The sequence below is a fragment of the Kogia breviceps genome, chromosome 1 (assembly GCF_026419965.1).
Source record: "Kogia breviceps isolate mKogBre1 chromosome 1, mKogBre1 haplotype 1, whole genome shotgun sequence".
Taxonomy (NCBI): Eukaryota; Metazoa; Chordata; class Mammalia; order Artiodactyla; family Physeteridae; genus Kogia; species Kogia breviceps.
In genome coordinates this window covers 109,205,858-109,221,056 of record NC_081310.1, presented here as the reverse complement: position 1 = coordinate 109,221,056, position 15,199 = coordinate 109,205,858, and the positions used below count along the sequence as shown (strand labels likewise).

At 31.8% G+C, this 15,199-nt stretch overlaps 1 protein-coding gene across 5 annotated transcripts in view; it reads right to left on the bottom strand.

Annotated features, from left to right (window-relative positions):
• Positions 1–15,199, bottom strand: part of RNPC3 (RNA binding region (RNP1, RRM) containing 3) — a 49,395-nt gene that overhangs the window by 16,167 nt on the left and 18,029 nt on the right. For 2 of the 5 annotated variants that reach the window (XR_010841890.1, XR_010841891.1), the window contains exons 10-15: positions 13,321–13,482; positions 12,184–12,278; positions 12,034–12,092; positions 9,898–10,030; positions 9,120–9,191; positions 6,473–6,551 (exon numbers count right to left, since the gene is read on the bottom strand). Coding sequence is in view for 3 of the 5 variants with exons in the window: in XM_059053435.2 (XP_058909418.1) it covers positions 9,132–9,191; positions 9,898–10,030; positions 12,034–12,092; positions 12,184–12,278; positions 13,321–13,482 (509 nt within the window). In the remaining 2 variants the exon portion in view is untranslated. Of the gene's footprint in view, positions 1–4,168; positions 8,083–9,119; positions 9,192–9,897; positions 10,031–12,033; positions 12,093–12,183; positions 12,279–13,320; positions 13,483–15,199 lie in introns of those variants that run through there. The other 3 variants (XM_059053435.2, XM_067040957.1, XM_067040954.1) reach the window with 2 other exon arrangements.

The following is a 15,199-nucleotide window of genomic DNA, read 5'->3' as shown; positions in this document are numbered from 1 at the left end:
AATTAATTTACTATACATGTGGGTCTATTTCTGGACTTTTCTGTTCCAGTGATCTATGTGTCTACCCTTCCGCCAAATACTATGTTACTTATTCTAGATTTATAATAAGTCTTAGAAGTATGTAATCTAAGTCACACAACTGTTTTTCAAAATTGTGCTGACTATTCTACTTGTTGCTTTTCCAAAGAAATTTGAAAGTCAGCTTAGCAATATCAACACAAATATCCTGCTAGAATTTTCAATCTGAAATGAATCTATGTATCCGAGGTGACAAAATAATTGTGTCTTATGAAACATGTACACAGTGTATCTCTCCGTTTACTTAGATCTTCTTTATTATTTTATCAAAATTCGGTAGAGGGTCTTCAGCATACAGGTCTAGTACACATTTTGGTAGATTTATACCTAATTATTTCATTCTGGAACTACTGCAAATGGTAATTGTAGAAAAAAATTTCAATGTCTAACTGCTCATTGCTAGTGTACAGAAGTATAACTGATTTCTACATATTTACTTTTAATCTTACAATCTTAACTCGACTGCAGGAGCTTTTTAATTCTCTGGGATTTTCTACATAAACAATCATATCACCTCTGTATAGGAATAGTTTATTTTCCAATCTGCATAGCTCTTCTTTCTCATTTTAAGCACTGGCTATAAGATTTTGAATAGTAGTGAGGGTGCCCTTCCTTGCCTTGTTTCCCCTTTCCTTAGGGAAAAAACATTTAGCCTTTAACCATGGAGTATCTGGATAGCTGGAGGCTGTGCAAACACTTTTCAGCTTAAGGAAGCTCTTTTCCTAGTTTACTGAGTTTTTATTAAGAATGGATATTTAATTTTGTCAAATGCTTTTCTTTCACTTATTAAGATGATCATATGCTTTTTCTTCTTTAGTCTATTGATAGGATAAATTACATTTACTGATTTCCAAAGGTTCAATAGCCTGCATTTTCTAAAATAAACTTCTCTTGGTCATGATTTAAATCCTTTTTATGTATATCTTGATTCAACTTGCTCATATTTTGTTGAGGATTTGTGCATCTATATGAGAAATAGGAATATGTTGTTTTCCTGTAACTTTTTTTTGCCACCAAGGTAATGCAGGCCCCTTAATATGAATTTGGAAGTGTTCTGTTGTATAGTATTGTTGGTTTTTTCATTTAATGTTTGGCAGAATCCACCAGTGAAGCTATTCAGCCCTCCAGGGAGATTTTTAACTACAAAGTAAATTTATTAGATATAGAATTGTTCAGGTTACCTACTTAAAAAAGCTTTGGTAGTTTAACACTTTCATTGGCCCATTTCATCAAAGTTGTCAAATTTATGGAAATAAATTTGCTAAAAATATTCCAGTATCATCTTCTTACAATTTGAGGGGGATGAGGGCTTGTTTTCCTTGGCAATATGGCTAGAACTTTTTCCACTTTATTATCAGGAACTAGTTCTGTTTCCAATGATATTTTCAACTGTTTTCTGTCTATAAGTTCATTAATTTATGATTTTTATTATTTCCTTGTTCTGCATGCTATGTGCTTAATTTAATCTTCTTTTTCTAGTTCCTTAAGGTAGAAGGTTAAACCTATTATTTTCTTCTTTTCTAATATAGCCAAATTCTCTTTAAACCCTCCTCTTAGCTGTATCCCCCCAATTCTGATGTTGTATTTTCATTTACATTCAAATATTTCCTAATTTCTCTTACAAAAAAGTCTGCTTTGATCCATATATAATTTAGAAATGTTATTTAATATCTAGGAACTTGAACATTTTTTCAGATATTTCTTTTACCAATATCTGGTTTTAATCAGCTAAAATCAGAGAATGTACACTGTATGATTTAAAGTTCTGAACTTATTAATGTTTAACGTTTTGTGATACTGAATCATTTGTCTTCTAAATGATTCACTGTTGTTTAGTTCTTGGGGTTGGGTAGGGAGAAAAATCTTCCTCTTTTTAAACAAAAGGATGGATACACAGAGTTGAAAAAGAGACATAACATCATATTGTGGTATTAAAATTTCATAAAGGATGATTAGGAAAAAAAAAAGTCTAAAAATCCTCCTGGATGGGGGGAGGGAAAAAAATGGCTAAGAAACACTAGATTAGAGGTGTTTGACTATTTTATTTTTCATTTAAGATGTATTTGTCATACAGAAAAGTGTAAAAAATATAACAGACCCCATATCCCAAGCCCCAGATTTAACAGATGTTAACATTTAGACAAAATAGTCTTCAGATATTTTTTAAAGAAAAATCCAATATATACAGAACTACCCAAACTTCAATTTCTTTCCCTTCCACCTTTTTCTTCCATAGCAAGATAGTCAATGTCTTCATAAATAATATATAATATTTTGTGTATCTTATTAAGCTCTGAAAAGGTTTATACAATAAAGAAATTAATCAGTTGCTCAGATTTTCTTCTGGAATTCTTAGATTTTCAAAGATCCTGGTATATAAGTACTATAGAAGTGGTATACTGATGCTACACCATAATTTAAAAAAATAAAATTTCCTGTGTAGTCAAATACCTTTTACTTGTTTCTGATATGTATAAATATACACATATATTTTTAAAAGAATACAATCCCATTAAATCTTTGTATATTAAATCATAGATACCTCATTTGATCTCCCAGTTTTTCCCCATGGCATTAAAGCTTACGCTTAGTAGGTAAAGGATCTCTCTTTCCTGGTACTTTTTCCGTATTCGGTGAGTCTTTGCTGTTTGTTTTAGATTCCCTATACTGGCCTTTGTGTGACTGCTGTATCTCTACTACAGTTTGCCTTCAGGAAATGCCATAGTAGAATATACAGTAGTTTAAGTTCTTGGGTTGGGAATTCTATTTCTATTTCTGCGAATCATCAGTTCTATCTTTTATGTGCCTAACACATGTAGTTAGCTCTCATCTCTACTGAACAGTCCTACTGAAGTCTCTGTTTTTCGTTTTACATGCATTAGTAAAGGAAATTAATGTAACAAAGTATCTTACTAATTTTATTAAACTTCTCCATTGCTCACAAAGGCAAGTGTTCTCTTCTTATAGGGTGGTAAAGATCAAATTACTATACCTAAGCACTCAGTACTATGCTTTTTGAATTTTAGGTACTTAATAGGTATTGATTCCTTTCCCTTACTTCCTTTCAGAAACTTAATCTCTCTTGACATTGATTTTTGAAGGAGTCTCATTTGCACAGCAAATACCTTCCAAATCATCTAAAAAAACAGCAACTTGTATGCTATTACTTTTTATTTGGTGATTTACCTAATCAGGATTATGCTGATTCTGTCCATGACTAGGGTGAAGTTACTCTGAGAGCATATGCCTCCTTAAATTTTACACCCTAGGAGCCTCCCTCCCTATACACTAATCCCTGCCCTTGTAAAAGGCATAAATGGGAAACAACCACATGGCAATAAGAGTTTTATATACTGTATATTGTAGTAAAACATTTGCTTTTGCCTGCCTAATATCTAAGTTTCTCTTTTGATTTCACAGTGTTATGCTTTTCCTTTAGAGAACAAGTCCATTCCCAACTCTCCTTTCATGTGCTTTATATGAAACTTCACTTCTCACCTCAGAGGTGACATATTTGACCCACACTTGGCCAGTGTGCCAAATCCCTCCAGCAAAAAGAAAAAGGTACTTACTGTTTAAAGTAACTGAAAAATTCAATGACAGACTAGCTATTAGGGCGTTTGCTGTGGGATCAAATTATAAGTAGTTCTCCATTTCCATGACGACTTTTAAAAAAACTCATGGGTTGGGGGCAGTTTCTGTACAAGTCCTAGAAATCTTTCTAATTTTACTTACTTGAGGCACATGCTCAGTTTATGAAGTAGTCATTGGGTTGGAATGTGCGTTATCCATAAAAAGGTTAATTCCTAGGCACCAAAGATCCTAAACTTATCAAAATAGTCTCATGCTCCCTAAATGCGGCAAGGAAGAATCTGGGCATCTCAGTGATAATCATGGTGGAAAGATGATTGAAGTTTTATCTAAGACCTCGGAATTTTTACATCACCTTCAGGACCAGGTGAGTTGAGAACCACCACAACCACCACCATGACAGCTAATGTTTATTGAAAACTTGATTATATATATAAAATATAAATACCAGATTATATATATATTATATGAAATATAAATGCCAGGTTTTATATATATATATTATATATATATATATCAATATCAGGTTTGTTTTAAGTATTTTATATTCATCTGATCATCTTTACAACAACCCTGAGGTAAGTATTTTTACTATCTCCATGGAAACTGAAAAAAAGGTACAGAACTTGCCCAATGCCATAAAGCAATTAAGCTATATACACAAGATTTGAATTTAGAACCTATACCTGTAAAACCACTTTAATATACTATTTCTCAGTAAACTAGTTAGGCTGAAATTCCTGTCACTGTGGAAGGATAGAGACTCCAGAGTTTTATTTAGGTTGATTTTTAAAAATATTCTGTTTTGGCATACCTGACAGATGTAAATGTTCTAAGGAATAATTTTTTAAGCTTTTGATTCACAACTCCTGTTGTAATTTTTGATAATTTCAAAATCCACTTAGATGATCCTTTCAATACCTGAGTTTCTTAATTTCTTCAATTCATCTCTTTCCATGACCCCACTTTCATTCAACCGCCATGTTCACATTCTAGAATGTGAACTTAGTCACTAATTACTGTACTCTGTCAATTTCAGTCCCTTATTTCAACCTCCCAAATTTCCTACCTCTAGAAATTAACTACAACACATCTTTAACCACACTGCAATCTCAATGGATCATACCATTTCTCCACTGTGCCTCAAAGTCCTTCATTTTATTAATTTGCTCGTTACCAGATTACTTTCCATGTCCCTCCTTTATCATCATTCTCTTGATTATATCAGCACCTTTCCCTTTCTCCCTTTTTGTTGTATTCACCTGGGAAAATTCAACTTTAATCATTTGACTCTGTGTCTACTCAATGATAGGACCAAGGCTAAACTTAATTGGAGAAAAACACAAAACCATGTTGACTGATCTCACTTAAATTAATAACCATGGACTTCAAGTATGCATTTTAAGTAACGTCTAGCAATTCTTCTAAGAGTCTATTCATTCTCTCACTTTCCTAAACATCTATTTTACATCTTATTTTCTTTCCACAATCCAACACATTTTTCCCCAACACTTCTTCCCTCTACTTCATGACCTTGCTTCCTATTTCACTGACAAAATGTAACAAAACTTTTATATGCTCCCACTATATGTACTAAACTGCAAATACCTAGACCTACATAATCTGTCCTTCCTTCCACTGCTATTAATGAGCTATTTACACACCCATCTTTAAAACTAACCCTTCTATTTGTACACCATATCTATGGCTCCAGCAATATTCCTCCTTCCTCCATCATGTTCTCTACTAGCTTAGTCCTATTAACACATCAATCTGTTATATCTTCAATCTTTATAAAATATAATAAAAACAAAATCCTTCTTGATACCATACCCCCTATATTAATAGTCCATTTCTCTACTTCCCTAGAGAGCAAGACTTAATAGAGTTGTCTTCAGAACTAATCTTTTTTGCATCATTAACAGCCCTGACATATTTAATCACTCCTTCCTAGTTGAGATTTTTTCTTCATTTGGCTCTACCTATTCCTAGTCATTCTTCTTTGATGTTTTCTTACCACTTGGCATCTAAACCTTAACATGTTCCAGGGTTCACATTCTCATTCTTCTAATTCCTATCTTTAAGTTTCTCATTTACCTTATTTCACAAAGCTATGAGTAAAAGGGAAGAAGCTGTGATTCACAACATCATTCCAACAAAGATGTGATTCTAAGATAAAACTGTTATTACATACTCACAGGAGAGTATCAATCAGAGTAAATTAAATAAAACATACCAAGTTTCATACTTAACAGAGAGCTGAAATTAATTTCACTAAGGGAACAGAGTAATTTTAAATGAGAAACATTTACACCACTGAGTGACATTCTGATAGATTGGGGGACACAAAACTGGAAGACTAGGTTAGGGCAACGATACAAATTCCCTAAACTGCGAAAAATCCTCCACTACTAAAAAATAAAGATAAAAACAAAATCAACAACAAAAAAATCATCAAAACTCACACAATCAAAACCACTCCTAGAATAATTACATGGAATAAGATTACTATAAAAAAAATAAGTGCATCAGTATCCAGGTAAGAATGAAAAAAGGGCAATATCTGTAATCATAAAAGAAAATTTATATTTAATATAAAACTAATAAAAAATTTATGTAATTATCAAATTACATTTTCCTTGATGTATAAAAAAAGAAAAATTAAGATCATTATTTTATTGGAAAGAAAATAATTTATTATATATGAGGAAGATGATTAAAATACATGTGATATATCTCTAATAAACTGATTTAAATGCATATAGTTTTAGTTTTTAAATACATTTTAAAAGCTATTACGCACAGTTCCATAGTCCAGGTGGTCAATTTTGTCTCCACAAAGTTGGAAAGCACTTGAGAGATATGAAAAATTCAAATGGAACCTAAAATACCATAGAAATTGATTAAAAGTAATCACGATTATAAAACAGTTCACTAGTTTTAAAATAACTAAAAGCTAAAACATTTATATTTAGAAAATTAGTGAATCATGTCAGTACAACAAAATTTTAATTGTCTAAATAAACAGTTTACACAGAAACTGATTTATAACATTAAAAAATAAAACATTTTAACTGTGCCAATAGAAAAAAGTAACAGCAATTTCAATAACTCTAACTTTTTGTACTCAGAGTGACAATGATTAACAGAATTTTTCATTGGTTGCATAGTACTATTTATAGCAGGATTTGCAAGAAATAAATGTAAAGGCTCCAATGCTTTATTTTCCTACTTATAAAAGTTTAGATGGTTAGGTTGGTGTCTCGGATCCACCTTACCATTTTAATCTAACAAGTAGAATCCAAACTGGTCAGTCCTTAGAACTACTAAGGGACCTTTTAAAATTAGATTCTTGGTCCCAATTCCAGAGATTCTGATTTATTAACTCTAGGGCAGAGTCCAGGAATCTTTATGTGTAAAAATCCTTCCTCAGTGGTTCTCAACCTTGGTTGCACATTAGAACCAATACTTTGGGAAATCTGAAAATCCTAATATGTATGCTGCAGTCCAGACCATTCAATCAAAACTCTGGGGGAGAAACCCAGGCATCAGTATATTTTTTAGTTTATTATTATTGTTTTCTTTAGTCAGTATTTTTTTTTTAAAGTTCCACAAGTCATCCCAATATGCAGCCAAAACTGAGAACCACTGTTCAGGTGGTTCTGGTTATCAACTAGTCTGGAAACCACCACTCTTACATACCTACCAGAATTTTCCTTTCGACTTACTGAGCTACCCTGAGTCAACATTATGTCTTCTCCTCTCTGTTACTCTTTTCTTATTCCTTTTGTTTTATTTTGCTTAGAAAAAGAAAGAGGAAAAAAGATACTTCTACTTGCTATCTCAATAATAAAACCTCAGATGTAAGGTCTGCTACTCTTATTTGGAATTTATATTGAAATCCAGTTATTTAAATTTTCAACAAATGTACTTTCTAATAGGAAAAAAAAAAAGCCCAATCAAATTTTACAACACATTATATATACAGAACACCTAAACCAGATACATCATGAAAAAGAAAACATATATGTTACTGAATTAGGTTTAGAAAATACATAAATAGAAACAAGAATAAAATTTGTGTTAAAGCAAATGTATACATTGTCCAAGTAAAAAGCTGACCTGATTCACTAACTTTCCCTGGAAAAACTACATAACCTAAAGGACAACACAGAAAATTCAGCAACAAATCTAAAAACCACATAAAAGATTTGTTCAATCAACACAGATAATTTTTAAAATACTTCATTTCAATACATTGTAAAAAAAATTATTGCTTAAACTGGATCAATGGGTTGGGGAGAGACAAAACACTTGCAGGAAAATCAAAAAATCACTGCCCCAAAAAGGATACGACAAGAAAGGATACACTTTGTATGACAGTATTACAGCAGTATTTACGCAGGAATGCTTCTAAAGAAGAACAGCAGAATGCATTTTAATTTTTTTCTTAGTTTTCATGTTAGATTTACAAATAAAATGATTTTTTTAAACATACACTTGAAAATGGTTTATTTTTATGTTCTTCTAACGTAGTTGTAAGACTTCTGACTATACTACTATAGACACTTCACAACAAAATTCAAATATTCAAGGTGCCTCCCCAAAGGAATAAACATTAGGCAAAATTTTCTTTATATAATTTTTCCAACTTAACCATCAGAAATTCTGGCTCACTTACTTCATGTTCTTCCAGTATACTAAGGCAGAAAGATTTAAAATAATAAAAGGGAATATATTTCTACTCATCTTTCTTAAATCAATGTGACATAAAATGCCTAATTCTACCAGTTTTTAATCATTAAATTACTTAAGTATGAATTAAAATTACTTATTTGAAAGATGAAATACTTCATTCCAAAAAAATATGTACATATTTCTGTGAGGTGTACAATTGGTAATTAGCAATGCAAATTCTCAGGTCCCACCAAGGGTAACCAACTTGTCCTGGCATGGCAGACATTTTCCCAGTGTTAGCATTAAAAAGTCCAGTATCCTGGAAAACCCCTTAATCACAGGAAAACTAGGGATGATTGACTACCCAAGGCCCAACTCCCTTGCAGACCGACTGAATGAGAAACTCTGGGTGGGGGTGAGGGGAAACCCAGTAATCTGTGTTTTATCAGGCCCTCTAGGTGATTATAATACATATTAAAATTTAAGAACTACTGCTTTACTCCATGAAGAAAAAGTAAATAAAGACTAATAAAGATACACTGCCTTTATAAAATTCATTCCCCAAATTTAATTTTTACATACAAATAGGTTTTATTCCATAGTTTTAATTGTGAAGTTTAATGGAAATTAACTGCATAGACAGAAAGAGACAGAGGGAAGATCCTTTAAAAACGTTAGAAGGTACACAAATTACTATTCTCTCAGGCTTTTATCCTTCCTTAATTTTATCTCAAGAAAGTCTTGTCCTTTTATTACGTTATCTCCACACTTACCTTTACTAATTTTTAACACTTTCTTTTTCCTTCTTTAGAATCTTGTTTTGGTCTAGCAGATCGAGCAAACTGCTAATATTTAAAAATTAAGGTTTTCTTCACAAACATAAAAGTAACCTTTTCTAAAGAATTGTCAAGAACTTCCTAATGTAGGATAGGAGTACAGTTTTTATTTATCTCTATATTTGTCTTCCTACTCAGTCATTCATCAAATATTTGTTGACTGCCTCCTAGCCGTCCATGATCTGGGGAAGAAGTAAAAATTTACCTTTTCTTTCAGTCATTGTTTACACCTAGACCTTTGCTCCTTCATTTATCCCACTGATTTCTAGTTTGAAACTGCATTAACTACTGAAAGCAGGATGGTAAATCAATGATATATTTTGTTATTAAACTTCTCAAACATAAATATGAATTATAATACAATAAAATATACGATAATAAAACTACAATGAATCATATCTTTTTTTAATGATTCCAAATGTATTTCTGGATACGATAGTATCTTAGGCTTAGCATGAGTATGTATATTTTAAACTGTATTAAGCAAAATGTTTAGACTTGGCTGGATTTTAATAACCTCATGATGCTTATTTTCCAATAAAAATTTAAATAACATTGTCATTTGACTCAACTAAATATATTTATAACTGAGTATTCTCAAGCTAGAATGCCAGCTGTTGAGATGAAGGATAATATAAAAATTGGTTTCAATTATACCCTTACTCCTAAAAACTACTGATCCATAAGTCTTAGAACAGACAGATTTGAAGGATACAACCACCATAGGTTTTCCAAAAAGAATGTATCCATTAGCTTCCTTTAATGCTTTTGCTGCTGCTTTTTCATTTGGAAGTCCAATGAAAGCTTGTCCTTTCATGCGACCTTCTTTCATCAAGCGTATATCAAACCTAGAAGTCATGGAAGAAAAAATGGTTTTGACTCAAAGAATTCTGATGAAGTCAATGGGAATGCACTGAACAATTTTAAAATTTACTATTTCAGAATAAAAATGACTATACTATCTGATTAGCACATTGCTTAGGCTTTCTAAAATTATATTTTATATTCTATTCTAAAATTGATTCTGTAAGTAGGTAATACTTATAGAATTATTTTGATGTGCTTATCTTTTTTTAGCTGTTATATGTGATTTAAAACTCATATTACTAGCAACTATAAAAGCAAACTTCATAGGTTTTTCTTTCATATCTCTTATTTTTAAAGTTTTATTCAGCCAATTTAATACTACTGATATTTACTCAAAAGTAACAAGGAATTTCAGAGTAGGAAGGGACTTCACTGATCATCTAGTCAAAAACCACCATTTTACAGATGATGTGTACAGAGACGGAGTGACTTCTTCAAGGTCACACCAATTGCTAAAGTTGAAGCCAAAAACACAAACCAGAATTTGTATTCCAAGTGTAGTCTTCTATTATTCCCTAGTGTATTCATTTTTCAACATCTTGGGGGAGGAAACTATACTCAAAACTACTTAGAAAAACAGACTAATTTATAACTAAAGTACTGCCTAGCATTTAGTCTATGAGACTAGCAAAAGCATATAAAGAGTGTTTAAAGTATCAAAAAATGCAGCTAAATTATTTTCTAACAAAGTCACATGACTAGTCCCACAGGAGACAATTATTAATTTATCATTTTGATGTGTACAGCTTTCTCAATATAGAATTTTCCCTTCAAATTCTAATGGCAGGCAATACTGGAAGTAGAAAGAATGTATATACATGATATATATATGTGTGCGCGTATATATATACACAAACAATACATATACTTATATATATCCATGTGACACATACATATATTTATATATATATACACACACACACACATTATCTATTTTTAAATGTTTTCCCCTTATAATCATAATTCAAAGGCGGCAACAAGAAAAAGGGCCAGTATTTTGCATGGCCAGAAACATAAACTTTTGGTATCCTGATAAGATATAACTGTCACTAATGAATATAAAATGGACATGGTTTTTAAGACATGGTGCTCACTGTGCATGCCTACATAAAAAGGTACATAGCCCAGAAAAGACTTTAAAAATATTAGTTTCACATGAAGATTAAAGCAAAATTAACTAGTCATTTCTCTAATTTACCTCCATTCAAAAGTCTCTCTCCTTATCTTTTCTAATTTTCTTTACTTCTAATTTATATGGCCAAGGTCTTACATACTTTAGAGTTAACCAATTATAAAATTTTAAAGAATGAAATTCTAACTCCAAACATTAGCTTTTATATCATTTACAAATCATATCCTTCTCTTTTGCACTCATAAAACTGGACGCCTTCCCAACTGAACAAAGAGAAGTTACTGCCATGGTAAGAATCTAAAAAACTCTGCCTGACTGCTATATATTTCTGGATGAGTCATTAAAATGCTAGTTTTCAAAATGTAATCTTTGGACCAGCAGCCTAGTCATCATCCATACACATTTTAGAAACATAAATTCATGGGCCCTATCTCAACCTAGACTATCAGACTGTCTAGGGATAGACCAAAGAAATGGTTTTAATAAGCTCTTACACAGGGTAAAGTTTGAGAACCACTATTTTAGAGCTAGGGATTGAAGCCTGTTTCTATAAATAGTGCTTTACTGGAACTCAGCCATTAATTTTCATTTATGCATTGTTTACAGCTGCTTTAATGCCACAAAGACAAAAGTGTGTAGTTGCAACGGACACCATAATATTTTAGTATAAAAATATTAAATTTTTACTATCTGTCAATTTAAAAAGAAGTTTGCTGACTCTTGCTCTAGATGTCTAAAAGAGCAATTTCCTCATATAATTTTAATCTCTAAAGGGGAAATGATGTTTTAAAAAGGGCTAATTTCTAACAGATTAAAAACAAAACACAATTTGAGACTATACATGCCACTTACATTATGCGTTGTGTTTCCGACGAAAAGTCAACGTATCTTCCAAAAATAAATTTAAGGTCCTAGAATTGCAACAAGGAAAAGATTAATAAGGAGGAAAGCCAGGGGAAAAACATATAAAATAATAAAACCAATTTATAAATTTCAACTTACCTTTTCTTGAACTTGTTTAGCTAAATTCTTTACATAAATTCTACAGTTTGGTTCACCAGGTTCATAACTTCTAAAAACTGAAAGTGTTTCCATTTCTTATATAAAAACAAAACAAGGATATAAAATTAAGACAGTTTCATCAATTTTTCAAAGAAAAACTATAATGGCATTCAAATATATCTGTTAAATAGACAAAATAAGCATTAAGAAAATGTTAAAACCATACAAATTAATGGCAATGTTACTAATGGGATAAAAATACCCATTAAAAATCTAAAGTGGTGATATGAAAAAAAGTTTAAAAATTTCAGGCATCTAGAATAACTAAAATTTATCAAATAAAATATTTCTGTTAAAACTCTGTAATGCTTAACTTTAAGATGAGTTACTTTATTAAAAAAACTAAAGCAAATAAAAATGCTACCAAATATTTGTGTAATTATTTTGCTTAAAGTCAATCTTCCAAACTACTAGCACCAATATATTCAAATGTAAAAATAAAGTACTCAAATATAATAATCAAGTATTTCAGGCAAACTGTGGCTTCTGAATCTCTATACGGCTACTCCTATTTAGTGACAATAACCATCTTTCCTGACAACTAGATGTTCTAGGCAAAAATATGTCAGTTGGAAGTCTCTTTCCATTATGGGAAAACTTATAATGTGTTACATGTCAATCTAAAACCCCTAAATATCCATTAAGAAGCAAAAAACTATCACATTAGGATATAAAATTCATAAACACAGGCTTTTAATCACCAAATAGCTAAAACTATTTTTTTAGACAAATAATTGCTCTGCATACATCTCAGAGACAGTACTGTGACAGTCTATAAACTGTATCCAGAATACAGAATTCCAGACTGTGGGCCACACTGATTTAACATGTCATATATGTTTCAGGAATGAAAACATTCTTCCAAATAGACTGGAAACATTATACTGAGAGATACTTTTCCTCCCTATAAAGTATGAGTACTAAAAACCAAAAGTGGTGATTAAAAACATTAACTGGAGAGATGTTTTGAAGCATGTGCTTTGAATAAAGTAAACAACATGAAGAGATCTGTTTTGCTTCTGAAGGGCCAAAGAAATGTAAAATGGAATAAATGCTGGTTTATTTCATGAAAATTACCTTCTCTAGAAATTCTGCCCTTTTCCAGCTCCCTTCTAGAAATACATTCTGATGGCATTTCATCAGAGTCTTCTTTAATCTCCTCTGCGATGTTCAAATTTGGTTTTGGGAAGATTTTTCCAAATCCTATACTGGATGCATCAACTTCAGAAGCAGGTAAGTCTAAGAGTTAACATTGACAGCCATTAAAAATCCCTCCCTTCAAAACAGTTTTTCTTTTCCATTTTTAATTTTTAAGATACATTCTAGCACTAAAACTCTGGTGTTTTTCTCAATACTCTGAAACAGGGATAAGCGAACTTTTTCTATAAAGATTCAAACAGTAAATACTTTAGGCTTTGCAGGCCATATGGTTTCTATCATGACTACTCAACTCTGCCACTGGAACATGAAAATCATAAAATAAGACACTTCCATCTGAGGGTAAAAAAAAAATCCATTATACTTCTCACCAAAACAAAAAGAGCCAATCCTAATCAAAGTCAGGAAAAAGAAGTATTTGTGCACTTACTTATTCAATTAGGAAAATTAAAAACCATTATAAATTTTAAATTTACAACATAGCAACATAATGGATTGCATTCAGAAAACATGAATCTTAACTTCAGCAAAAATTGAACTGACTTGGGGGAAAGGGTTGGGAAGGACAGCATTAAAAATATTCAGTAGAAAAATTCTAGTTATACTGCCTAAAAAAACAAACAAAACCCTAAAAAAGCTGTGAAAATGATGCAAATAACATGCCATATTTAGGATTATAAAAGTCTCCTCATAACATAGAAAAGCCATCGTACCAACAGACTTCCTGTGGCCTGAAGGCATCAGTAATAAAAAACTTTTAAAACTGTTTTTACTGTTACTTCAGCATTACTCTACATTGATGCAGAATGGGATGATTGTCCCCCCTCACAAAGGTCTAAGTCCTTGAGTAAATTAAACTTAAAAAAATAAAAATTTGAGTCAAGGGGTGACTAGCCATGAGAAAAGAAAGAAAACCGTACAAAAATACAAATATAAATACTGAAACAAACAAAAAAGGAGCTATCTGAAAAGGCAATGCATTCTCACTAACCATCAGGGAGACAGGAATTAAAACCAGTTACAGTTTATCACTCAGTACATTTGCAATACTTACTAGAACTCTATCCTATATATTCACACAAGTGCTCAAAGATATATGTACAAAAATGTATATTCCAGGGCTTCCCCGGTGGCACAGTGGTTGAGAGTCTGCCTGCCGATGCAGGGGACACAGGTTCGTGCCCCAGTCCAGGAAGATCCCACATGCCGCGGGGTGGCTGGGCCCGTGAGCCATGGCCACTGAGCCTGTGCGTCCGGAGCCTGTGCTCCACAGTGGGAGAGGCCACAACAGTGAGAGGCCCGCATACCGCCAAAAAAAAAAAAAAAAAAAAGTATATTCCAGAATTTTCTGTAATAATAAAGAAAGTGGAAACAACCTCAACTTCTATCAATAGAGTATAATTAAATAAAGATTGTTGTAACTATACTATGGAGTGCTATGCAGCCATAAAAAAGTAACCCATGATTGCTCTTTAAAAAAAGAAGTAAGGGAAAACAAAATGTTTATACACAAGTATAGGATAAGATCTGGAAGGACTATTTTCATACTGAATTATTAACAATGGTTATCTCTAAGTATTGGGATAGGGAACAGTGGGGTTTGAGGTGTTAACCCTTTTAAACTTTATATGCTCCTGTTTTGATTATATTTTCTATAAGCTGGTATTATTTCTGAAATTTAAAAATTAAAAAACAAAGAAATGCCACTGTAGTATAACATCAAATTAATGTTTAAAATAAGCAGAAAAAAATCTGTAATTTCAATACGTTATCTTCAAACTTACAAATAGTATCTTGT